The 26082-nt window shown below is 49.3% G+C and overlaps 1 protein-coding gene across 1 annotated transcript in view; it reads left to right on the plus strand.

Annotated features, from left to right (window-relative positions):
• Positions 1-26082, plus strand: part of CDC42BPB (CDC42 binding protein kinase beta) — a 288059-nt gene that overhangs the window by 30023 nt on the left and 231954 nt on the right. Inside the window, 1 exon segment of the mRNA XM_030214305.1 lies at positions 15725-15816. Within this exon segment, the coding sequence (XP_030070165.1) occupies positions 15725-15816 (92 nt within the window).

A 26082-nucleotide genomic window follows, 5' to 3' on the forward strand; every position in this document is an offset into this window, starting at 1 on the left:
CATGCTCTGTCTATCATGACCTGATAGATTAAGCTCTAGCGTCCATTTTGTTTTAAAATTCCTGAGAGGCCTCCTGGAACCTTGAATGATGTACTTTTCATCTTTGATGGAATCTTCTAAAAAATCTAACCTGGAAAGCACTCTTTGGTAACTGTCACATTTGCTAGAAGAATTGGTGTACTCAACCATTCATCATAATCAGGTAGTCTTATGCACTTGCCATATATTCATGTCACTGTTGTCATACCCTTTCCTGTAAATGAGGCAATAACACTGCTTACCTTTTATCTTAAACTTCACAGTCATCAGTGTGAGCAGATCCTCATTATGCTGGACTGTAAATGGGCTCTTAGTCTTAAAAGAATAAAATCATCAGAATGTTTATGCAGCTGTTCATGTACTTTGACCCTAACAGACTGGGAATTCAATGGCAAAGTGTAGGCTAGCTAATGCTGTTATCCTATATTGAATTCTGTTAAGAGTGATTGATATCCCTCTAAGCAGTACAGTCAAGTCTCATCAAATTGGAGACCCTACTGATAACTGTAGCTCTCTCACACTTTACTTCACATCTACTCACTTGACACCGAGACAGTCAAGTATTACTCAGTAATCTGTGTCTGATTGGGGTGTACCTCCTCAGTGCTGAAAAAGTTATCTGGAAACTGGAACAATTCTGAGCTTGAAAGTTGCCTACTAATGTCCATGACGCCGCCCTCGATGGAGAAAGCAAAGTTGCTTACCTGTAATGGATGTTCTCTGTAGACAGGATTATAATATCACCCACTTGATTCCTTCCAGAGAGTTGTATTACTTTTTTGAGCTATGGAACTAACTGAGATTCCTGTGCATTGGGAAAGTCTATTCATGCTCAGACATTTACACTAGTTCTGAGCTCTAAGAGCTGTTCTACCTTGATGCTGTTGAAAGAGGTTACCCACTTATATGCCTGATTGTTTTACTTTCCATAGCGTCGCACAGATCAATCCAGAGACTTGTGGGTTATGTCCCTCTATCAAGCAGTGGAGATGGAGAGAACTTCAGAGGTTTGCTATATGTGGTCTCCAATCCGTGGGATTGGAGAACGGTGGATGTGGTCCCTCTTCACAAAAGTGGTGATAGGGATGAAGCTGGAAACTACAGGCTAGTAAGCCTCACTTCGGTTATTGGAAAAGTAATGAAAGTGATGCTGAAGGAAAGGATAATGAATTTCCTGGAAGCCAATAAGTTGCAAGATCCGAGACAACATGGCTTTACAAAAGGTAAATCATGCCAAACGAATCTCATTGAATTCTTTGGGTGACCGGAGAACTAAATCATGGACGTGCTATAGATGTAATCTACCGCTCACCCTCTGTTCAAGAGGTGTCGATGCGCTCCACTCTGGACAGCCCGGAACAGCCTCCTTGCCCGGAACAGGTTCTGACGTCGACGCCTGCATCGACCTCTTTGCCTTTCTCTGCAGCCGCTCTGAACGAGAGCCTCCGGGCCGTTCTCCCAGAGATTCTGGGAGAGCTGTTGCGCCCTACCCCTCCGGTACCGGCGGTGCTTGCGCCTCCGGTACCGTCGAGGTACCGACTGCGGCCACCTCCCAGGAGGGCTCCCCGATGCGGGCCAGGGAGTCTACCTCTCGACGCCCCCATCGTGGACGTGGCTCCACTGAGTCGAGCCGGGCGAGGTTGCAGACACAGGTTCGTGAACTTGTGTCTGACACCGAGGGTGAGGCCTCGTGGGAGGAAGAAGAAGACCCCAGATATTTCTCTGACGAGGAGTCTGAGGGTCTTCCTTCTGATCCCACTCCCTCTCCTGAAAGACAGCTTTCTCCTCCTGAGAGTCTGTCTTTCGCTTCCTTTGTCCGGGAGATGTCTACGGCTATCCCCTTCCCGGTGGTTGTGGAGGACGAGCCCAGGGCTGAAATGTTTGAGCTCCTGGACTATCCTTCTCCACCTAAGGAAGCGTCCACTGTTCCCTTGCACCATGTCCTAAAAAAGACATTGCTTGCGAACTGGACAAAACCTCTAACTAATCCCCACATCCCCAAGAAGATCGAGTCCCAGTACCGGATCCATGGGGACCCAGATCTGATGCGCACCCAGTTGCCTCATGATTCTGGAGTTGTGGATCTGGCCCTAAAGAAGGCTAAGAGTTCTAGGGAGCATGCTTCGGCGCCCCCGGGCAAGGACTCTAGAACCTTAGACTCCTTTGGGAGGAAGGCCTACCATTCCTCTATGCTCGTGGCCAAAATCCAGTCTTACCAGCTCTACACGAGCATAAACATGCGGAACAATGTGCGGCAGTTGGCGGGCTTGGTTGATGCTCTTCCCCCTGAGCAAGCCAAGCCTTTTCAGGAGGTGGTCAGGCAGCTGAAGGCGTGCAGAAAATTCCTAGCCAGAGGGGTGTATGACACCTTTGATGTTGTGTCCAGGGCCGCTGCTCAAGGTGTGGTGATGCGCAGGCTCTCATGGCTGCGTGCCGCCGACCTGGAGAATAGACTCCAGCAGCGGATTGCGGACTCGCCTTGCCGTGCGGACAACATTTTTGGAGAGAAAGTCGAACAGGTGGTAGAGTCTCTCCACCAGCGGGACACCGCATTCGACAAGTTCTCCCGCCGGCAGCCTTCAGCATCTACCTCTACAGGTAGAAGATTTTTCGGGGGAAGGAAGACTGTTCCCTACTCTTCTGGTAAGCGTAGGTACAATCCTCCTTCTCGACAGCCTGCGGCCCAGGCTAAGCCCCAGCGCGCTCGCTCTCGTCAGCAGCGTGCGCCTCAGCCAGGCCCCTCGGCTCCCCAGCAAAAGCAAGGGGCGAGCTTTTGACTGGCTCCAGCAGAGCATAGCCGACATCCAAGTGTCAGTGCCGGGCGACCTACCAGTCGAGGGGAGGTTGAAAGCTTTTCACCAAAGGTGGCCTCTAATAACCTCCGACCAGTGGGTTCTCCAAATAGTCCGGCAAGGATACACCCTCAATTTGGCCTCAAAACCTCCAAATTGTCCACCGGGAGCTCAGTCTTACAGCTTCCAGCACAAGCAGGTACTTGCAGAGGAACTCTCCGCCCTTCTCAGCGCCAATGCGGTCGAGCCCGTGCCATCCGGGCAAGAAGGGCTGGGATTCTATTCCAGGTACTTCCTTGTGGAAAAGAAAACAAGGGGGATGCGTCCCATCCTAGACCTAAGGGCCCTGAACAAATATCTCGTAAAAGAAAAGTTCAGGATGCTTTCCCTGGGCACCCTTCTCCCCATGATTCAGCAAAACGATTGGCTATGCTCTCTGGACTTGAAGGATGCCTACACACACATCCCGATACTGCCAGCTCACAGACAGTATCTGCGATTTCAGTTGGGCACACGCCACTTCCAGTACTGTGTGCTACCCTTTGGGCTCGCCTCTGCGCCCAGGGTGTTCACAAAGTGCCTAGCTGTGGTAGCAGCGGCACTTCGCAGGCTGGGGGTGCACGTGTTCCCATATCTCGACGATTGGCTGGTGAAGAACACATCCGAGGCAGGAGCCCTGCAGTCCATGCAGATGACTATTCGCCTCCTGGAGCTACTGGGGTTTGTGATAAATTATCCAAAGTCCCATCTTCTCCCAGTGCAGAAACTCGAATTCATAGGAGCTCTGCTGGACTCTCGGACGGCTCGCGCCTATCTCCCAGAGACGAGGGCCAACAACTTATTGTCCCTCGTCTCGCGGGTGCGAGCGTCCCAGCAGATCACAGCTCGGCAGATGTTGAGATTGCTGGGCCACATGGCCTCCACAGTTCATGTGACTCCCATGGCCCGTCTTCACATGAGATCTGCTCAATGGACCCTAGCCTCCCAGTGGTATCAGGCTGCTGGGGGTCTAGAAGACGTGATCCACCTGTCCACGAGTTTTCTCGAATCCCTGTATTGGTGGACAATCTGGTCCAATTTGACTCTGGGACGTCCTTTCCAAATTCCTCAGCCACAAAAAGTGCTGACAACGGATGCGTCTCTCCTGGGATGGGGAGCTCATGTCGATGGGCTTCACACCCAAGGAAGCTGGTCCCTCCAGGAACCCGGTCTACAGATCAATCTCCTGGAGTTGCGAGCGATCTGGAACGCTCTGAAGGCTTTCAGAGATCGGCTGTCCCATCAAATTATCCAAATTCAGACAGACAACCAGGTTGCCATGTACTATGTCAACAAGCAGGGGGGCACCGGATCTCGCCCCCTGTGTCAGGAAGCCGTCAGCATGTGGCTCTGGGCTCGCCGTCTCAGCATGGTGCTCCAAGCCACATATCTGGCAGGCGTAAACAACAGTCTGGCCGACAGACTGAGCCGGATTATGCAACCTCACGAGTGGTCGCTCAACTCCAGAGTGGTGCGCCAGATCTTCCAAGCGTGGGGCACCCCCTTGGTGGATCTCTTCGCATCTCGAGTGAACCACAAAGTCCCTCAGTTCTGTTCCAGGCTTCAGGCCCCCGGCAGACTGGCATCGGATGCCTTCCTCCTGGATTGGGGGGAGGGCCTGCTGTATGCTTATCCTCCCATTCCTCTGGTGGGGAAGACTTCGTTGAAACTCAAGCAAGACCGAGGCACCATGATTCTGATTGCTCCTTTTTGGCCGCGTCAGATCTGGTTCCCTCTTCTTCTGGAGTTATCCTCCGAAGAACCGTGGAGATTGGAGTGTTTTCCGACCCTCATCACGCAGGACGAAGGGGCTCTTCTGCATCCCAGCCTCCGGTCCCTGACTCTCACGGCCTGGATGTTGAGAGCGTAGACTTTGCCTCTTTGGGTCTGTCAGAGGGTGTCTCCCGCGTCTTGCTTGCTTCCAGGAAAGATTCCACTAAGAGGAGTTACTTCTTTCTGTGGAGGAGGTTTGCCGTCTGGTGTGACAGCAAGGCCCTAGCTCCTCGCTCTTGTCCTACACAGACCCTGCTTGAATACCTTCTGCACTTGTCTGAGTCTGGTCTCAAGACCAACTCTGTAAGAGTTCACCTTAGCGCAATCAGTGCATACCATTACCATGTGGAAGGTAAGCCGATCTCAGGACAGCCTTTAGTTGTTCGCTTCATGAGAGGTTTGCTTTTGTCAAAGCCCCCTGTCAAGCCTCCTACAGTGTCATGGGATCTCAATGTCGTTCTCACCCAGCTGATGAAACCTCCTTTTGAGCCACTGAATTCCTGCCATCTGAAGTACTTGACCTGGAAGGTCATTTTCTTGGTGGCAGTTACTTCAGCTCGTAGAGTCAGTGAGCTTCAGGCCCTGGTAGCCCAGGCCCCTTACACCAAATTTCATCATAACAGAGTAGTCCTCCGCACTCACCCTAAGTTCTTGCCAAAGGTTGTGTCGGAGTTCCATCTGAACCAGTCAATTGTCTTGCCAACATTCTTTCCCCGTCCTCATTCCTGCCCTGCTGAACGTCAGCTGCACACATTGGACTGCAAGAGAGCATTGGCCTTCTACCTGGAGCGGACACAGCCCCACAGACAGTCCGCCCAATTGTTTGTTTCTTTTGATCCCAATAGGAGGGGAGTGGCTGTAGGGAAACCCACCTTATCCAATTGGCTAGCAGATTGCATTTCCTTCACTTACGCCCAGGCGGGGCTGGCTCTTGAGGGTCATGTCACGGCTCATAATGTTAGAGCCATGGCTGCGTCGGTAGCCCACTTGAAGTCAGCCTCTATTGAAGAAATTTGCAAAGCTGCGACGTGGTCATCCGTCCACACATTCACATCTCATTACTGCCTGCAGCAGGATACCCGACGCGACAGTCGGTTCGGGCAGTCAGTTCTTCAGAACCTGTTTGGGCTTTAGGATCCAACTCCACCCCCCGAGGGCCCTGTTTGTTCTGTTCCAGGCTGCACTCTCAGTTAGTTGGTAAATTTTTTAGGTCAATTTCAGTTATGTCCTCGCCGTTGCGAGGCCCAATTGACCATGGTTATTGTTTTGAGTGAGCCTGGGGGCTAGGGATACCCCATCAGTGAGAACAAGCAGCCTGCTTGTCCTCGGAGAAAGCGAATGCTACATACCTGTAGAAGGTATTCTCCGAGGACAGCAGGCTGATTGTTCTCACAAACCCGCCCGCCTCCCCGTTGGAGTTGTGTCTTCCCTTGAAGTGTATTGTCTTGCTACATACTGGACTGGCCGGCTCGAGCCGGTTTCGGGCGGGAAGACGGCCGCGCATGCGCGGTGCGCGCGGGCGCGAGGACTAGCAAAGGACTTTGCTAGTGAAGTTTCCGATTGGAGGGGCTGCCGTGGACGTCACCCATCAGTGAGAACAATCAGCCTGCTGTCCTCGGAGAATACCTTCTACAGGTATGTAGCATTCGCTTTGAAGCGGTGCAAAGAAAAGCTACGAGAATGGTATGGGGTTTGCATTACAAGACGTATGAGGAGAGACTTGCTGACCTGAACATGTATACCCTGGAGGAAAGGAGAAACAGAGGTGATGTGATATACAAACATTCAAATATTTGAAAGGTATTAATCCGCAAACGAACCTTTTCCGTAGATGGGAAGGCGGTAGAGCTAGAGGACATGAAATGAGATTGAAGGGGGACAGACTCAAGAAAAATGTCAGGAAGTATTTTTTCACGGAGAGAGTGGTGGATACTTGGAATGCCCTCCCGCGGGAGGTGGTGGAGATGAAAACGGTAACAGAATTCAAACGTGTGGGATAAACGTAAAGGAATCCTGTTCAGAAGGTATGGATCCTCAGAAGCTTTGCCGAGATTGGGTGGCAGAGCCAGTGGGGGGAGGCGGGACTGGTGGTTGGGAGGCAGGGCTAGTGCTGGGCAAGACTTCTACGGTCTGTGCCCTAAAAATGGCAGATACAAATCAAGGTAAGATATACACAAAAAGTAGCACATATGAGTTTGTCTTGTTGGGCAGACTGGATGGACCGTGCAGGTCTTTTTCTGCCGTCATCTACTATGTTACTATGTGCAGCCAGCTTAATCTCAGTATTCGCTCTATCTAGCAGGTGAAGGGTCATAGCCATGCAGCTCTGGATTGATCCGGCTCTTAGCCCGTCACCCGGGCCCAGTTGAGCCTGGATTGGTGTTGAGGTTCCCTGTATTGGGATATTTAGGTACTCCTAGTGGTGCCAAGTCCATCCCTCCCTCCCCCCCCCCCCCCCCCCAATCTCTCTCTGTTCTCCATGGGCTTCTGGTTTGTCTGGCTGCAGCGGTCTCTCTCCAGCCTCTAAGCAAAAAAACCCCGAAAAGAGCGACTCTAGTGAGGTAATCTCTTCTGGGGAGTTAAAAAAAAAAAAGAGGAGCACTGTGAAGTGCTGAGAATTCGGTGCGGGGGGAGGGGGGTGTAGTCTGTTCGAGAAGCTCTACCCTCTTTATATTGCTGCTATTGGAAGCTGCGAAACATAGCTCTTGTTGTGGGAACTGGAGAGCAGCATCGGGAGTGTGTGAAGCGTTTGCCAAAGCTCACTGGACAAGCCACTTACAGTGGGTGGATCAAGTTTGGGGGAAAGCATGGAGTCCCCGTTCCTGTTTTGGTGGGAACCTCGGGCCTGACTGTGACATGCGCTCCTGCGGGCACCATTTTTTCCATCCTGCCACCTTCAGCACAACATGTGACAGCGGTGCAGCACCAGATGGAACAGGCTTCTGCCCTGCTGGTCCCCAGCTTGTGAGGGGAACCCACGGAGGGTGCTGGGGGCGATGGAACTCTATTCTCGCAGGAGTTTGTGCTTTTAATGCACAAAGCTTTCCTGTTAAAACGAGCAGGGGCCCTTAGTGTCCTAACTCCTTCCCCTCCCCCCTGGGACCTCTTTTCTCTCACCAGCCTCTTATGCCCAAGCGACCCCGAGTGGAGGCTTTGGATCTGAATTAAGTTTCAGTTTGCATCGGACACGGATGATGCCCCTTTTCCCTGGGGCTCCCTTCCAGGGTCTGCGGACTTTATGGAGGAGAGGGAACTGTCCCCCAAGGAGGCGGATGATCCCATGGCGCACATCTGTTTTGCAGAGATGAACTTCCCGCCATTATAATCCAGGTACTTGAGATTATCTCTTCGCCTGATCCTGTGTCCAGTCCCCTGCTCACCCCCCTCTATCATGTCTAGGAACAAGAGCCCCACAAAATCATTTCACATTCATGAGGTTATGAAAGTCCTTATCTCGGCACAGTGGGATACGCCGAATGGGGGGGTTGAGGATGGTTGGCGATGGCGCGTCTCTATTCTCTGCCGGCATCAGACTTGGAGTCCTTAAGGTTGCCCACGGTGGATTCTTTGATTACGGTGATCACTATAAAGACCATTCTACTGGTTGAGGGCAGTACGGCGTTTAAGGACCTGCAGTACCTTAAGCTGGAGTCATCTCTCAAACTTTCTTTTAGGTGGCGGCATTAAGTCCTTAGGCATCCGTGTGTGGCTCGTATGCAGCCCGGGCGTGTCTTTCATAGGTCCAGAAGGCCACCTCGGCGGATGATCTCATTGTTTTTTTTGCCAGTTCTGGAATCTGGGCTGGCGTACTTGGTGGATCTGTTTTATAATCTGCTGTGGGCTTTGGCCAAATAATTTTTGTTCGCAATTATGGCACGCCACTGGATTTGGTTGCAGGATTGGGCAGCGGATGTGGCCTCTAAATTGTGCCTTGCAAGGCTTCCATTCTAAGGGAAACTTTTCTCTTTGGGGAAGATCTGGAAAAGATTGTTGAGGCACTAGGCAATTCTAAGGGTCTGCGCCTGCTCGATGATAAACCTAGGGCGGGCTCGCATATTGGCATATTACACTCTCTGTTCAGGGAGGCAAAGTGCTACCATCCAGGGTGATCTGGGGCCTTCCAGAGACCTCGTGTTATACAGAAAATGCAGCACTTTCGTGGAGAGTGCTGTTCTTTAGCCTCCGCCTTTAGGGCACACCTGGGTCTAGAGGTTCTCAATGATGGGGCCCTGGTCCATACCAAGGGCAAGCAGGCTCTCATATTGTCACGTGTGGGTAGATGCCGATCCTTGTCGTCCAGTCTGGCATTTATGTCCAAGTAAAAAAACAGAACTTTTTGAAGTGCGAGCTGCGTTCCACTGTGCATGCACAAGTGCCTTCTTGCCCGCCTCGAGAACGCGGTTCTCTCGGTTTCATTTTCTCCACGTGAACTGTGCTTTTTCAGTGTCTCTTCACACGTCCGTTTTTTGCACTTTTGAGTTCCTAAGGCCTTTTTTCTTACCCTCGTTCACCTTGTTTCTTTAAAAAAGGAAAAAAAAAGTCCCTTCATTTTTCTCAGTTTCTTTTGCCCGTGTTTGTTTCCTGGCTGCATAGCCAGACATCCAGGTTGGGTGATCCTGGTAGCTGCATATTGTCCCTGGCACCTGTGGTATGTGGATCTCATCCGACTCATGGTCGATTGCCTCTTGCGCCTGTCCGCCACGTGCAGCCTTCTGATTAAGGGACCCCCTCACTATGGAGGATCCCTCCCCCTTTGGTCTTATGGCCTGGCCCTTGAAAGGTTGCAGAAAGGTTACCCGGACATGTTTATTTCTACTATGCTGCAGGTGAGAAAGCGCTCTACTTACACAGTGTATGCTAGTCTGGCGCACATTTGAATCTTGGTGCTCCTCGTTGGGTGTCTTTGTGGCTTTGGCCTCGGTGACAGTTAACCTGGCCTTTCTGCAGGATGGTCTCAAAGTCTTTCCTTAAGCTCTTTGAAGGTTCAGGTGGCGACATTGACCTGTTTTTGGGGCTGTCTTCATGACTCCTCCCTCGCTGCACACCCAGATGTTAGCTTTCTTGGGGGGGGGGGGGGGGGGGGACGACCATCTGCGGCCGCCACGTTTGCCGGTTGTCCCGAATTGGAGTCTTAACCTTGTTCTGTGGGCTGTGCAACGGCCTCTCTTTGAGCCTTTGGATCATTTGTCATTGAAAGACCTCACCTTGAAGATGGTCTTCTTGGTGGCTACCTCATCAAATAGGCGAGTATTGGAATTGCAAGCCTTGTCATGCAGGGACCCCTTTCTCTGGTTCACGGATGCGGGAGTCTGCGTTCTGACGGTATCTTTCTTTTTGTCCAAGGTGGTGGTGTGTGTTCATTTGAATTGGTCTTTGGTGCTGCTGGCCTTTTGTTGGGAAGACTACCCTGCCAATTTCAGAGTGCTACATTGCATGGATGTCCGGCGCATCCTTATTCATTACCTATGCTATTTATGACATGTTATGGCTCACGGTATGTCTTTGTCTGTCACAGCATGTTGGCAACTCTGGTTATTGAATAGGGCAGCGGATGCAGCATCAGCCACATCGAATTAAACTGCCCTTTTGGGGTAAGTGGCTATTTGGGAAAGATCTCAGTAATTGGTGAAATAACTGGGGGAAACTAAGCCACAGCGGTTGCCAGAGGATAAGCTGAAGGCCTCTGGTTATCTATCTTCAGGGGGCTCTCGCTCTTTGGTCGTCGGCAAGCCTGTGTGAGCTTGACCATAACATATTGATATCTTTATGTTTGTTCAAAACGGTAATCTTGAGAGAGTTTTTCAAATCTGTCATGTCCTCAGAACAAAATGTAGAGAAAAGAACATCGTAGAGCTTAAAGAACAGAAAAAAATAAATATTCTGATTTTCAAAGGTCTTACCCCCTGGAGCTATTCCACCTTAGTTTGCCAATAAGTTTGAATATTTTATTTGAATATCTAGAGGTAGCTCAATCTTCTCAAAGTTGACGCTAACAAATTTATTAACAAAAATGCAGAAACACACATTTGTTTCATGAATCAGTTCTATATCAATCATGCAACATACTCAAACATTTTACCACATACAAGTCTATAATGCATCAATACTGTATAAAAAGCAACAAAATTAGTGTAGTCCTGACAATGTCGTTTTCTTGCTATCTGGATAAATCTGCTGGTGCTGCTCAATTTGCAATAAGAACTGAAAGCACACATTATTTTTTAAAGTTGTTTGCTTGATTTTTCATGTATTGTATAGTAATATTTTGGAATTGCTTATTTAATTCTTTTCACACTCATTTTATACTTCTCAGATATAAGAGAGAGCCTTTTATTTGACATTTCCTGCGTTTAATGGCGTATGTTTGAAACCTCAATTTGATGCCATGTTCCCTTTCCAGGCTGTTGGTATCTGGAATAAACTTCATTCATATATTTGATTAGAAAGAAATGATATGCAATTGTGAAGGACGTTGAAAACTTTTTAAGTTTTAGGATTTTTGTTTTCTACCGATTTTGATTCCTCATTTTTTGTGTTTCTTAAGTTGTGAACCGCCTTGAACCTTTTGCTGGGATTAGTGCGGTGTACAAGTCTTGGATTAGATGATATATAAAAACACCTTTTATTTTTAGTAGCTTGTCTCTGTGGCTGTAATGTTCTCTGCTTTGACAGATTTGCATCTTTTTTTTTTTTTTTTTCTAAAATTGTTGGAGGGCAGTGGGAAATTTAGAGGCATTTTCTGAACATGAATGGCCTTGTTTTAAATTGTTTACTTTTTTATATTTTGTACATATAGAGTAGTACATATAGTGGTTCTTGCAAATCTCAAGCTAATTACACAATTCTCACCCTTTCCATTCAGCCCAGTGTGCCATATATTGTAGTATAGTGTCTTGAGTTTTCAGTCTGCTGATATTACATAGTTCTTCATATTGAGCTAGGGTCCACACCCACTCTATTTGTTGTTTTATTTATTTTGTTTATTTGGACTTAGCGCCTGGCTTTTCTTTGGAAGCTCAAGATAAATTACATTCAAACAAAGTAAGTATTTACTGTTCTGAGCTTACTGGAAGATCAATAAAAACAAAAATATATAGCGTAAGTCTGTGAAATGTACCTACGTTGTGTTATGTTGGTATTGAATATGTAAATGGTCAGTAATTGCGTGGTAGCCTTTTCTTGAATTGGGAGCTCTAAAGTTAAAGCCCTGTTTGCAGTACTGTGCAGGAAGGGTAGATACTGCTCAAAGCCATTTCTTATTAAAAACAAACGGAAACCTTGAAGTGACTGTGATTCCTAATAACGTAAAGAATGTAAATTGTATCTTAAACTCCAGGCTGTCAAGAAGACATTCACAGTACAGATGAGTCGTAACATGTATAGATTTCATCACTGATCAGTATGTATCTAGTGGCTTTATAAAAATAGCTATTTCTACATATTTTATGGTTTATGGTTTGCTTGAGACTGCTATGGTCTATAAAGATTTTAGGAATGATGTAAATTGTAGATTCAAACTACACTGTTGAAGGAAAGCAATGTTTGGATTAAAAGTTTATTTTTTTTCGTAAGTAAGTAGATAAGTGTGGATGACTTCGCAGTAGTTTGCATTATTTAGTATGTGTGGCACTTCTGGTATAACTTCAGTTCTCCGAGGACAAGCAGGCTGCTTGTTCTCACATGTGGATCGACTTCCGCGTTGGCCCAGGAATTGGCATTTTGTAAGCAAAATATAACCAAAGTTTTGCCAGATTCTTCTGGCGCGCCTCCTCAGCTTTCTTTTCTCTGCTTTGAGGTGCGGTAGTTTTTTTTTCTGCGCTCCTCTGAGGCCCAGGAGTCTTCGAGTTTTTGATTTTTTTCTTCTGATATTTTCTTGATTTTATTATTATTGTCAATTAAAAATCAAAAATTTCCCGTAGTGTACTTTTAGTTTTGTCCCCTTTCAAGTTTCCTTTGTTTTTCGTCGTGGCCAGGTTATTCCCTTATTTTTGTGCCCTTTTTCTTTTATTAGGCAAAATCGTGTCTCTTGATTTCGCCGAAGCTGTTTTTCCTTCAATGTCATCGAAGACACCCAGCGGTTTCAAACGTTTTACTCGGTGCGACCGGACCATCTCAAGTACCGATACCACACCCGCCCATAGCCCAGCCGCTTGCAGACTGTGTCTTCGTATGAAGAAACGGACGCAAGCGTCACGAGAAGCTCAACGGGAAAAGCTTTTTGGGGCTCGGTCCGATCCTTCGATATCGGTACCGAGGTCGGCATCGATGTCAGGAGTGGAGGTAATTGCTGTTGAAAGACCAATTCACTCTGGGAGCACTGAGGCATTGAGTGGTTCTCCACCTGCCTTGAGGCCTGTTATTCAGGCCCCCCGGGACCCATCTTCGTCAGACCCGGCCCCGAGGATGCCTGAGGATTCCACGTCCTCATTGGTACCGAGGAGTCTCAATGACGGGCGTCGAGTGAAGGCGAAGAAGCACTGTCATCGTTCTCCTTTGACATATGGTGCCGGGAGCTCTGGGATGTCGAGGGAATCTCGGCACCTGAGAAGCATCGGTGTCGAGAGGATCGATCCCCCTCTATTCAGGAGGTGCTGATGCGTCGGTCTTCTGGCAGCCCGATACCTGCTCCTGAGCCTCAACAGATTCTGCCACCGGCTCTTTTACTGACCCCGCAGCCTTGTCTGATGGTGGCTCTTGACGAGCGCATCAGGGCCCTGCTTCCAGAGCTTCTGGAAGGATTGATGCGCAAGTATGCTTCGGTGTCAGGGGTGCTTGCGCCTTTCGTACAGTCTGCTGCAGTGGCATCTGGCCCTTCGCCTGTGGTGAGGTCCTCGACCTCGGTGCCGCCTGCCACCCAGATTGACTCCCCTTCGACGTCGATGGAGGAAGCTTCACTGCAGTCCAGGTGAGCGTTGACTTCTCAGCACCGCCATCGAGGACGTCGCTCCTCGGCATCTAGGCAGGCTCAGTTTCGGACTGCTCTGAGGGATGTCTTGTCCGATACTGAAGGTGAGCGTTCGTGGGAGGAAGAGGAAGATCCCAGGTACTTTTCTTCTGACGAGTCCTTTGGGATTCCCTCTGATCCTTCCCCTCCACCGGAGAGTCTATCCTTTACCTCCTTTGTCCGAGAAATGGCTGCGGCTATTCCCTTCCCTATGGAGGTTGAAGGTTGAGGACGAGCCCAAGGCTGAGATGCTTGAGGTCCTGGATTATCCTTCTCTGCCTAGAGAGACTGCAACGGCTCCTTTGCATAGTGTATTGAAGGAAGTCCTTATATGAAACTGGTCATTCCCTCTGTCTAATCCTGTGATCCCGAAAAAAGCTGAATCCCAATATTGGATCGTGAACCTGGTTTGATGAGGTCTCAGCATTATTTGTTTTATTTTCATAGCTTGGATTCTCAATTTTTGAAAATTGGTATTATTCCATAAATTCAGTGTATGTTAAATGACCTATTTCCTTGTATTGTGGGATTGTTCTAAATGCGTCATAAAACTCAGGGCTAGATAGGCAAAATTTCCAGAAATTTTGAAATGATTGGAAGAAAACTGGAAAGGAGTTCTTGGGAAAGATTGTAGTATAAATATTTTGTATAAAGTTCACTGTTTTTCAAAAAGAAAAAAAAACTGATGTACAGTTAGCACTGAAGCTTTTTCTTTAATATAAAGTTTAAGGCATTTATACTTCATTAGTAAGCAAAATTATTACAAATATATTCAGTACTACAGACAGACTGACATGCAAACTACTGCAACCTAAGTATCTGAACAGTTTGAGATTTTGTCAGCTGAAGAGTGGAATTGAAAATAATGCTTCAGTTTGCTAAGCAGAGGTAGCAGCTATCCATGCGCTACTGCCGACACGGCCTAGTTGTTTTGAATGGGCTAAGTCAGCACTAGCGCACGAATAGCCGCTACCGCTGCTTCGTAAACAGTCCCCTAAGATTTGTAGTAAATAAGAGGTAATTTTATTATCTGAAATTTGAAACAGGCTTCTTATAGACAGCATTTTATAGATTTTGGGGGAAAAATAAATTCATTTTCTGAGTGCTCTTTGTTTCAGGGTTTTTTTTTTAAACAAAAAAAATGTTCATTACTGTTAGCCTAACAAATGACAGTATTAACTAGTAGTAAGTATGGATATTCAATTCCACTACTATTCTGTATTAGGAAGTTTGTCTTCTTGCAAGGCCAGCTCAAAAATTTGGAAGCCAGTGAGTGAGAGCTCTCTCCACATCTGTCACCCTTCAAATGTTGAAAGGGTGGGGGAAGAGGGAGTTGGTAAAAGTTTTTAGATAACTCTTTCTTCATTTCCACACTGTCTCCAGGCCTCCTCCTTTCTCCCTTCTCCCATTCTAGTCTCTAACGGTTTCCCCCTTTCAACCTCTTTTCTCCTCTGCAGTAATCTTAACCATCCCCAGCTATCCCCACTGATCTTTCCTATTCTGTCTAGCTAACCAGGCACCTGCCCCTCATCCTCAGTAATTCATCTGCACAACAGTTCCCTAAGTTTAGCTGGTAAATGTTATTGAGTTGATGTCTTTCCATCAGTAACTTTAATATATTGAGAGAGCTGTGTGAAGGGGTGCTCATGGCTCTGTTAATTCCATCACAGATGGAGTCATTCTTGGTTTTATCTCACTGCATGCAAAAAGTTCTTATTGCTTTTCTTAGGAAAATCAGAATTACACATTCCTGCAAAGCACAGGGTAAAAACAAGTTTGGATTAGCCTATGCTTTTAAATTAAAATTTTTTTAAAAGGCACTGGTTGGTAACCATTTTGTAGGTGGTAAGGGCTCCTGTGTTGTCCGTACGCCAACCAGTTAGTACATGGTAATGTAGATGCGCTAACTGGGTTATCACAGGAATACCCACTCTCTACTCCTGACACTGCCCCTCAGAAAAATTAGAAACATTTTTAGCACTCCATGTTTTGCTGCATTAGGCGCATGTTAGTGCACATGAGCCTAATGCAACTTAGTAAAAGGATTCCACTGTTACCTATATGTCTTGAGTGTCACTTGCATATCAGTGAATATAAAATTCATGTGAACTAATTGTCCATTTTGAATTCTTTACAGTAAAACCGTTTACACATTTAGTAAAGGAAATGCGACTTCATCGAGAGGACTTTGAAATTATCAAAGTAATTGGCAGAGGTGCATTTGGAGAGGTAAGCAAATTTTGTGTATAATAGCAATGTATTGCTGTGCTTTTGATTTTATAAAGCATTGCCTGGTCTTAACATTTTTTTGTTTTGATTGTGCTTAAATGCTGCTTTTAAAAGAGCACTTCTTCCTCCCCTCTCCTCCCCTCCCCTCGGCATTCTACCCCAACGTTTGAATATCCTACCTCCAAGAGCACATCAATTTAGCTGAATCAGAAAGTCATCTAAGTAGAATTACTTTCACCAGGTGTAAACCTGTACAATCTAGTACTGTACATTTAAAGGATAAGAAAGCAATTTATAAATGAAAAATAGTGAAAAGCTATAATTTATTTATTTATTTATTGCATTTGTACCCCACATTTTCTCACCTATTTGCAGGCTCAATGTGGCTTACATAGTACCGTGAGGTGTTAGCCACCTCCGGTGATGAAACAAATACAGAGTGATGTTGTTACAGAACATTAGAGAATCAAGAGAAGAAGAGTGATATATTCATTGCAGGTTATGGCTTCGTTGTGTTGCCGAGTTCAGTTAAGTTGGATCAGTATAGTTTCCTTGTCATCAAGCAGATGAAGCCATTATGTATGGGTTGTGTCCATCAACCAGCAGGGGGAGATAGAGAGCACTCAACTTTTCACAGTGCCTCATGGCCAGCTAGCTCCACTGCCTCTTCAGTATTCTCTATCTCCCCAAGCAGGGTGGCTGCAGCTTCTTCGAGCTCCATCAAAAATCTGCCTGGGGGTGGCTCCTGGCTTGCCAGCCGGGGTGTTAGAGGCTATAGCAGCTTCACTTTGAAGGCACATAGGTCAGCCCTTTCCCTGCCTTACCCATGCCCCCGTGGATGTGGACATATTAGCTTGCTTTTCCCTGTCCTTTCCCACTCAGTGGATGCAGGCACATTGGTTCGCCTTTCCCTGCCTTTCCCACTTATCTGAGCCTCTAGAGTGTTTTTTATTTACCTCTTTTGCCTCTGCTTTCCTCACAGTGTTAAAAATGAATAAATAAATAATTAAAGTCATGTCGCGCTTTAGCGCAGCGATCTTGGAAAAGAGGTTTTTTTCTTGAGATTCTTCTGCAGGACCGGAGCTGTGTTACTCGGTCTAGTGAGGTAAGAGTGTTTTCTGACTCCTCCGGGGTGGGCCCGCGATCGGGACGTTTTTGGAGCGAACCGCCATTTTTGAATTTTACCGCCGTTTTCGGCGATGGCTGCGGAGACTGTAAAGCGCTGTTCTAAATGTGGCAAGCGCAAATCAGCAGCGGGGCTCTGTAATTTATGCTGTACAGACGGTAGAGCCGGCCTGAGCATGGAGAGCGGCGATCTTTCGCGCTCTGAGCAGGCAGCGGACACCATTTTGGATTTTCCAAATGGCGCAGCCTCCGTTGCGGCGGAGAGCCCTGAATCCGTGGGGGGGGGGGGGGGGGGGTGTCCTCTGAGTGAGGCTAATAATAGAGCTGATAGCCCTGGGCAGGATCCGGGCGGTCAGGGAGCGGTTTTCTCCCCGGATTTTGTTTTAATGCTGCATATGGCATACATGCTTAAAAGAGCTCTTTCACAGGGATCTTCAGACCCTCTGCCTGCCCCCCCCCCCCCCCCCCCCCGGTGGATCCTGGCCTTTTGGAGTTGGCTTTGCCTGTTTCTTATCCTCCTCATAAACGCAGAAGGGCTAATTGCCCTTTAGAGTGTGGCGCACCCCCCCCCCCCCCCCCCCCCCCCGTGTTTGGACTATGAGGATTCTGAGGGGTCTGGCAGAACTTCTTGGGCTGAGGAGCCAGAGTCGGGTGCAGAATTGCCACAGGAGCTTGATGATCCGTCTGTGGTGAGGAGTTTCCGCCGCGAGGAGCTGCCAGCGCTTATTTCAGATGCCTTACAAGCCCTCTCGATTGAAGATCCTGGGAGTGGCACAGCCTCCTCTGTTAATCCAAGGATGACTAGTACCAGAAAGCCTGCTCGAGCCTTTCCTTTGCATGACTCCATCCAAGAGCTTATTTCGGCTCAGTGGGCTGACCCCGAGGGACCTTTTGAAGGTTGCCAGGGCTATGGGGCAATTATACCCTCTGAGTGAGGAACATTTGGCTCGCTTTGCAATGCCTAAAGTGGATGCCCTGGTCACGGCTGTGACAAAGAGAACTACCCTCCCTGTTGAAGGAGGTGTTGCCCTGAAGGATATTCAAGACCGCAGGCTTGATTCAGCTCTGAAGCGGTCCTTTGATTTGGCAGGTCTCACTGTTCGGGCATCTGCTTGCAGTTGTTATGCTGCTAGAGCCTGCCTGGCTTGGTTTCAGCAGGCAGTGGAACAGCCCGGTGATGGAGCGGGGACCTTATCTGAAGTGGCTCCGCAGATGGAGTCGGCATTGTCCTTTTTGGCTGATGCCCTTTATGATATGGTCATAAATGGCTAAACAAATGGCTGTAGTAGTGGCGGCTCGCCGCACTCTTTAGCTACGACATTGGGCTGCGGACATGGCCTCTAAGCAAAGGTTGGTGAAGTTGCCCTTTCAGGGCCTTCTCCTGTTTGGTGAGGAGCTGGAAAACATTGTTAAAGGCCTGGGGGATTCCAAACCTCAGCGCTTGCCCGAAGATAGGCCGAAGCCATCATCTAAGGGTCAGGCAGTCCGCTCCTCTTACAGACCTCGCTTCTGTGAAGCTAGAAGGTACCGTCCGGGGCGTGGTGCTGGGTTCACTTCTCGTGCCCGCTTTCAGCAGAGAAACTCCTTTCGCTCGGACAAACGTTCCACAGCTGCCGGTTCAAGGCCTGGAGTTAAGGGGCGACCCTCTCAATGATGGTGCGCTGGCCCCCTCCTCGTTTCCTGTCATCGGAGGAAGACTTTCCCTCTTTTTCGAGGAGTGGGCCAAAATCTCTGCAGATCAGTGGGTCTTGGACCTGATCAGAGACGGATACCAAATAGAATTCGATGCCCCGGTGAGAGACGTCTTTGTGGAGTCCCGATGCGGTTCTGCCGCCAAACGGGCGGCGGTAGAGGAGACTTTGCACAGTCTGTGCCAGATAGGGACTGTGACCCCGGTGCCTCCCGCCAAACAAGGTCTAGGCCGCTACTCCATTTACTTTGTGGTGCTACGAAAAGGCGCGTCTTTTTGCCCGATCCTGGACTTAAAAGAGCTAAACAAGTCCTTAAGAGTGCGACATTTTCACATGGAAACCCTGCGCTCCGTCATTGCGGCGGTACAGCCAGGAGAGTTTCTCACGTCTCTGGACCTGAAAGAAGCTTACTTGCACATTCCAATTTGGCCCCCGCACCAGAAGTTTCTGCGGTTTGCGGTGTTGGGAAAACATTTCCAGTTTCGGGCCTTGCCTTTTGGCCTCGCCACAGCTCCCCGAACCTTCTCCAAGGTGTAATGGTGGTAGTAGCTGCCTTTCTCAGGCGAGAGGGTTTCCGGGTTCACCCGTACCTAGACGACTGGCTCATCAGAGCAGACTCAGAAAAAGAGAGCCATCTAGCTACAGCCAGAGTGGTTTCAGTCCTTCAATCTCTGGGCTGGGTCGTCAATATGGCCAAAAGGTACCTGACCCCCTCACAATCTCTAGAATATTTGGGGGCCAGGTTCGAAACAGCTTCGGGCTATGTGTTTCTTCCCGAGCAAAGGCGGTGCAAGCTTCAGAATCAGGTCCGTCTTCCCCTGAGGATGCCCCGCCCGCGAGCTTGGGACATTGTTCAGCTGTTGGGACGATGACGGCCACCTTGGAAGTGGTGCCATGGGCAAGAGCGCAACTGAGACCTCTACAGTATTCTCTACTTCAACGATGGCCTCCAGTATCACGGGATTATCAGTGCAGACTTTCTTGGCTCCCTGCGGCCCGCCTTAGTATGGAGTGGTGGCTCTCGGACAGCATGTTGCGGCGGGGAATGCCGCTGGCGCTCCCCGATTGGTGCCTAGTGGTGACAGATGCCAGCCTGAAGGGCTGGGGCGCACATTGCCAGGGGAAGCATGCCCAGGGTCTGTGAACGCCTGACGAGTCGGAGTGGTCTATCAACCGCCTGGAGTTGAAAGCGGTGTTTCTGGCTCTTCTGGCCTTTCAAGTGACCCTGGAAGGATTGGCTGTCCGAGTGATGTCGGACAACACGACAGCAGTGGCCTACATAAATCGACAAGGCGGCACTCAGTGCAGAACTCTAGCCGCGCAGGCCGAACAAATTTGCCACTGGGCCGAGCTGCATTTACAGTCCCTGTCAGCAGCTCACATTGCAGGTCAGAGCAACGTGCAAGCCGACTGACTAAGCAGGCATCAGATCGATCCAGCGGAGTGGGAACTAGCAGACGATGTATTCCTGCAGATATGTGCCAAATGGGGCAAGCCAGTGATGGATCTTATGGCGCCAGTTCCAATGCCAAAGTCCCGTGCTTCTTCAGCAGACGGAGGGATCCTCGCTGTGCTGGGTTGGATGCCTTGGCTCAACCCTGGGCCCTGGGCTTGCTGTATGTCTTCCCTCCGTGGCCCTTGTTAGGGCGAGTGCTCCTGCGGATTCGGCTGCATCCAGGAGAAGTGGTGCTCATCGCCCCGGATTGGCCCAGGAGGCCTTAGTATGCGGACCTCTGACAGATGTTGTTGGAGGCTCCCTTTCCGTTACCTCTGGTTCCGCACCTGTTGTCACAGGGTCTGGTGGCCATGGAGGACGCCTGCCGCTTTGGTCTTATGGCATGGCGATTGAGAGGGCGCAATTGAGAGAGAAAGGCTACTCAAATAAGGTAATTTCCACTCTTCTGCAGGCCTGTAAGTGCTACACTTCCGTGGCTTATGCCAGGATTTGGCGCCAGTTTGAAGTCTGGTGTGTTTCAAGAGCGCTTTCTCCGGTGCGGGCTCCTGTCTCGCCGATTCTGGACTTTTTGCAGGATGGTGTACACAAAGGCTTGGCCTATAATTCCCTGCGGGTGCAAGTGGCAGCATTGGCCTCCCTGCATGGCAAGGTTGAAGGCGTGTCCTTAGCTGCTCATCCAGATGTGGCATGGTTTCTTAGAGGGGTTCTTCGGCTCCGTCCTCCCGTGCGGGCACCTTGTCCAGCTTGGAACCTGGGGTTAGTATTGAAGGCCCTTCAGGGTGCTCCCTTTGAATCGCTTCAGCGTGCTTCAGAGAAAGATTTGACACTGAAGGCCATCTTTTTAGTGGCCATTACCTCGGCGAGACGGGTGTCAGAGCTCCAGGCGCTGTCCTGTAGAGACCCTTTTCTGCAATTCTCAGAGTCAGGGGTCACGGTTCGGACCGTGCCTTCCTTCATGCCTAAGGTGGTTTCAGCGTTTCACCTAAACCAGCCTGTTTTTCTTCCCTCCTTTGTTGAGGAGGAGTTTCCAGATTCATTTGGGCAGTTGCACCTTTTGGATGTGCGCAGGACTCTGTTGCAGTATCTGCGAATTACAAATTCTTTCAGGACCTCTGATCATCTTTTTGTGCTGTTTGCAGGTCCTCGCAGAGGGTCTTCAGCGTCTAAAACCACTATTGCTCATTGGCTCAAAGAAGCTATCTTTTCAGCATATCTGCTGTCTGGCCGGGCTCCGCCTGAAGCCTTTAAGGCACATTCCACAAGAGCGATTTCCTCTTCCTGGGCGGAAACTGGAGCACTATCTCTTCATGAGATTTGCAGCGCTGCAACATGGGCTTCTAAGCTCTCTTTCGCCCGACATTACAGGCTGGATGTGGCTGCCAGGAGGGATGCGCGTTTTGGAGCACAGGTGCTAGCGCGTGGTGTGGCTTGTTCCCACCCTATTTAGGGATTGTTTTGTTACATCCCATACGTAATGGCTTCATCTGCTTGATGACAAGGAAGGGAAAATTAGGTTCTTACCCTGATAATTTTCTTTCCTTTAGTCATAGCAGATGAAGCCATGATCCCTCCCTGTATGATTGTCTGTATTGCAGTGATTCTGATTTTAGGTGCTGTTCTTGTTTCCTGAAGTTATATTCCTTTCTTGGGGAGTCGGAAAACAGTTTTCAGGATTCTTGTTACAGTTATAGGAGGATGAGTTCATTCCCTCCAGTTCATGTTTTGGGAGGATGAGTTTATTCCCTCCAGGAGGATGCAAGTATTCCCTCCGTTTATACAAAGTGGAGGACGAGTTTATTCCCTCCTTTTTTGAGTTCATGCCCTTGTTAAGGGGCCATCGTTTGCTGTGAGGAAAGTTCGTTATTCCCATTGCGGTTTGCCATACTGCTTTGGAAGCTTCAAATACTGAAGAGGCAGTGGAGCTAGCTGGCCGTGAGGCACTGTGAAAAGTTGAGTGCTCTCTATCTCCCCCTGCTGGTTGATGGATATAACCCATACGTAATGGCTTCATCTGCTATGACTAAAGGAAAGAAAATTATCACGGTAACAACCTAATTTTCCCATTTTCATTTTAGTGTTTGGAATGTGTCCAATTTGAGAATTTACATCTGCTGTCTTATTTTGCACTGGGTATACTGGAGCTGTAACAGCTTACAGAAATGATTTATAATGAAAGAAAATCGTTATTTTTTTCTCCTATACTAGTATAATATTTTCAATGATGTCTGTTTATATGCGCCATGGCTGGTGTAAGGGGTGTGGCTATCAGGGGTGGAGTCATATGTGGTGACCCCGCCCATAATGAGTATCGGCACTTTGCGATAAATAATTCGATTTTGGGTTGCTGTTTGGGCACTCGGTCTCTGAAAGGTTCGCCATCACTGCCCTAAGGGGTTGAGGGCTTGCTACGGTGCTGAGCAGGGACACCTGTGGTGCCAGGTCCCTCCCTTCCTCCCCTCTCCCGCTGGTTCCCCTTTCAGCTGCAAGTGAGTCTATTAATCTCCTGTTTAAAAAAAAACAAACAAAAAAACAACCTTTGTTGTTAGTAGCACTCACAGTAAGCTTGGCTTCGTTTTGCAGTGAGACCGTGGGGCTCCGTTTCTGTGGCGGGCGGGGCGGACCCTGAAGTGTTCTGTCAGCTGGGCACATGGCAGCTCCCTCTGAATCGGTTAAGCGCTGCTTCCGGTGTGGGAACCGGAGAGCAGTATTGGGAGTATGCTCAGCCTGCCTTAGGAGCTCTCCTTTGGAGGGGAATTCGTTGGAGGTGCGAGACCGGTCAGGACAGGTCGCGGGCCTGTCAGCTCCGTTGCTGGGTTCCTCCGGACGGTCTTCTTCTCACCCTGCAGCGGATGATTTTGGTGCCATTCCTTCACAAGTGGCACGAGCGACGATGGACTCCAGTACTGGCTTGCACGTGCGCCTGGTAGCAGATTCTGTTTTGGCTGGGGTGCAAACAACAGGAGACACCAGGGGGGCATCGGGGTTTGCATAGGTGGCGTGCCTCTTTTCCCGCGCTGATCCTCCGTGGCTGGGTTCCTCGGGCGCCATCTTGGATCCTAAGCAAGTGGGGTGCTTCGGCTGCAGGGCCTTCAGCAGCACAGCGCCAGGTGCCTTTGCCTTCTGATGATACACAGATGGGAGCAGTGAATTGGAGGTGGCGGGAACGCCATTTTCTCCAGATTTTGTGCTTTTAATACACAAAGCTTTTCTCTTCAAGAGATCGGGGGGGTGGGGGGGTTCCATCTGTGACCACTTCCGGAGGACATTACTGCTTCCCCTTCCTTAATGGCTAAACGTCCACGCATTGATACGCGGGGCTTGGATTCGGTTTCAGTGTGCTCAGAGGTAGTTGACGGTCAGTTGTGAGAAGTTTCCCACCTAGTCCGGTCAGAGTCCTTAGAAGAGAGCGTGTTGCCTTCTTAGGGGGGGAGATGATCCCACGGCGGCACGGCTGTTCCGCCAGGAGGAATTGCCTAACTTTATAGTCAGAACTATGGAGGTTTTGAATATCTCAGCTCCGGACAGCGGTCTCCCCTCTTCGGCAGCCCCCTCAATTATGTCTGGAACTAAACGTCCTTCTAGGACCTTCCACATTCATAAGGCAATGAAGGTGCTCATTGCAGGACAATGGGATACGCCAGAGGCAGGGTTGCACGTGGCGAGGGCCATGGCGCGTCTCTATCCGCTTCCGGAAGGAGAGCGGGAAACTTTGTGTCTTCCCATGGTGGACTCGTTGATACAGCGGTCACTAAGAAGACTACGTTGCCTTTGGAAGGCAGCACAGCGCTTAAGGATCCTCAGGACAGGAAATTAGAATCTTCCTTGAAGATGTCATTTGAGGTAGCGGCGTTATGCAGGAAAGGCATCGGTCTGTGGTTTGTATGCAGCCAGGGCGTGCCTTTCCTGGGTTCAGAAGGCAGCCTCCTTGGAGGAGCTGGTTGTAGCCTTGCCTTGTCTCGAAGCAGGCCCCGCTTATTTGGTGGATTTGCTTTATGACATCCTTCGAGCATTAGCGAAAGAGGTCTCCCTCTCAGTGGCGGCTCGCCGCTGGTTGTGGCGTCGTCACTGGTCTGCAGATAACTATGTCTAAGTCTTGCCTTGCTTGTTTGCCATTCAGAGGCAAGCTTCTTTTTGGTGAAGATTTGGACAAGATTGTAAAGGACCTAGGAGATTCTAAGGACCGTTGTTTACCTGAGGATAAACCAAAGTCTGTTCCTCGCGTGGGTTCCCCTCGGGCCCGGTTTAGGGATGCCCGGCGTTATCGCCCAGGCAGATCTGTTTCCTTCGCAAAACCACGTTTTTCTCAGAAGCAGCAGCCGTTTCGTGGGGAATGCCACCCAGGCAGGCCTTCATCGAGACCAGCCACTGGGGCTCATGCCCAATGATGGGGCCTTGGTCCATCTCCCGGCTTCGATAGGGGGACAGCTGTCCCTTTTTCTGGGAGAATGGGCCAGGGTGACTTCAGACGACTGGGTTTTGGAGGTAATCCGCGACGGTTAGAAGCTGGAATTTTTTCGCCCCTTATCGGATCTTTTCGTGGAGTCGCCTTGCAAAGCTCCACAAAAGGTAGCAGCAGTCAGAGAGACTTTAGGGAACTTAATTCTCTTAGTTGCAGTGGTTTCCGTGCCAGTGGCACAGTGGTTTCTAGGCCGTTATTCCATCTATTTTGTGGTATCCAAGAAAGGAGGTTCCTTTCGTCCGATTCTCGATCTCAAAGGGGTTAATAGAGCTCTCCGAGTGCGTCACTTTCGGATGGAGATCCTTCGCTCTGTCATAGCCGCGGTTCAGCAAGGGAAGTTTCTTACCTCCCTCGATCTCAGAGGCGTACTTGCACATTCCTGTTTGGCCGCTTCATCATTGGTTTCTACGGTTTGCGGTCTTAGGCCAACACTTTCAATTTTGGGCACTTCCCTTTGGGTTAGCAATGGCACCCAGGACCTTCTCCAAAATTATGATAGTAGTCGTGGCATTTCTGTGACAGGAAGGTGTGCAGGTGCATCCTAATTTCAACGATTGGCTGACATGGGCACCCTCCTACCAGGACAGCATACAGGCGACGGACAAGGTCGTCGGTCTGCTGCGATCGTTGGGTTGGATCATCAACCTGGACAAGAGTCATTTGGTTCCTTCTCAATCCCTGGAATACCTTGGGTTCTGTTCGACACCCGGTCAGGCAGGGTATTCTTGCCTTAGAGTGTGAGGCTGAAGCTCCAGGCGCAGGTTCAGTGTCTCTTGCACCTTCAAGTGCCCAAGACCTGGGATTAGCTCCATGGCAGCCACACTGGAAGGGCAAACAGTGTAATCCTCCGACACGGGGGACCACAGGCTCAGCAGGGACTTCTGAAGAGACCTCATGTGACTGTTTGTCTCCCCTGGGAACCATTTGTCAGACTGGACATGTGTTGGTGGCTGCAAACTGACAAGCTGGGGCTGGGGATGCCCCTAGCAGTTCTGGACTGGGTAGTGGTGACTATGGATGCCAGTCTTATGGGATGGGGATCGATGCGCTTCTTCAGCCGTAGCCTCTGACAGACCTTCTATATGTGTTTCCGCCGTGGACCATGATAGGCAGGATATTAGGTTGGGTGTGTCGTCACCCAGGCTGCGTGATTCTAGTGGGTCCGGATTGGCCCAGGTGTCCGTGGTACGCAGACCTTATTCGCCTTCAAGTCGACAACCCGTTACGGCTGCCAGCTCGTCGGGGGTTGTGTCAGGGTCCCATCGTTATGGAGGATCTCTCCCCATTTGGTCTTACGGCCTGGCTATTGAGAGGGCGAATTTGAGGAAAAAGTGATATCCGTACAAAGTGCCACTATGCTGCGAGCTAGGAAGCATTCCACCTCTACAGCGTACGCGCGAATGTGGTGTACGGCAGCAGGGCTATCGCCTTTTTCGGCTTCGGTGGCTTCGATCCTGGTTTTTTTTGCAGGATGGCTTCGATAAATGCCTGTATTTGAGCTCCTTTAAGATTCAGGTGGCAGCTTTGGCGTGTTT

This window comes from Microcaecilia unicolor, chromosome 9, assembly GCF_901765095.1.
Source record: "Microcaecilia unicolor chromosome 9, aMicUni1.1, whole genome shotgun sequence".
In the NCBI taxonomy this organism is placed as follows: Eukaryota; Metazoa; Chordata; class Amphibia; order Gymnophiona; family Siphonopidae; genus Microcaecilia; species Microcaecilia unicolor.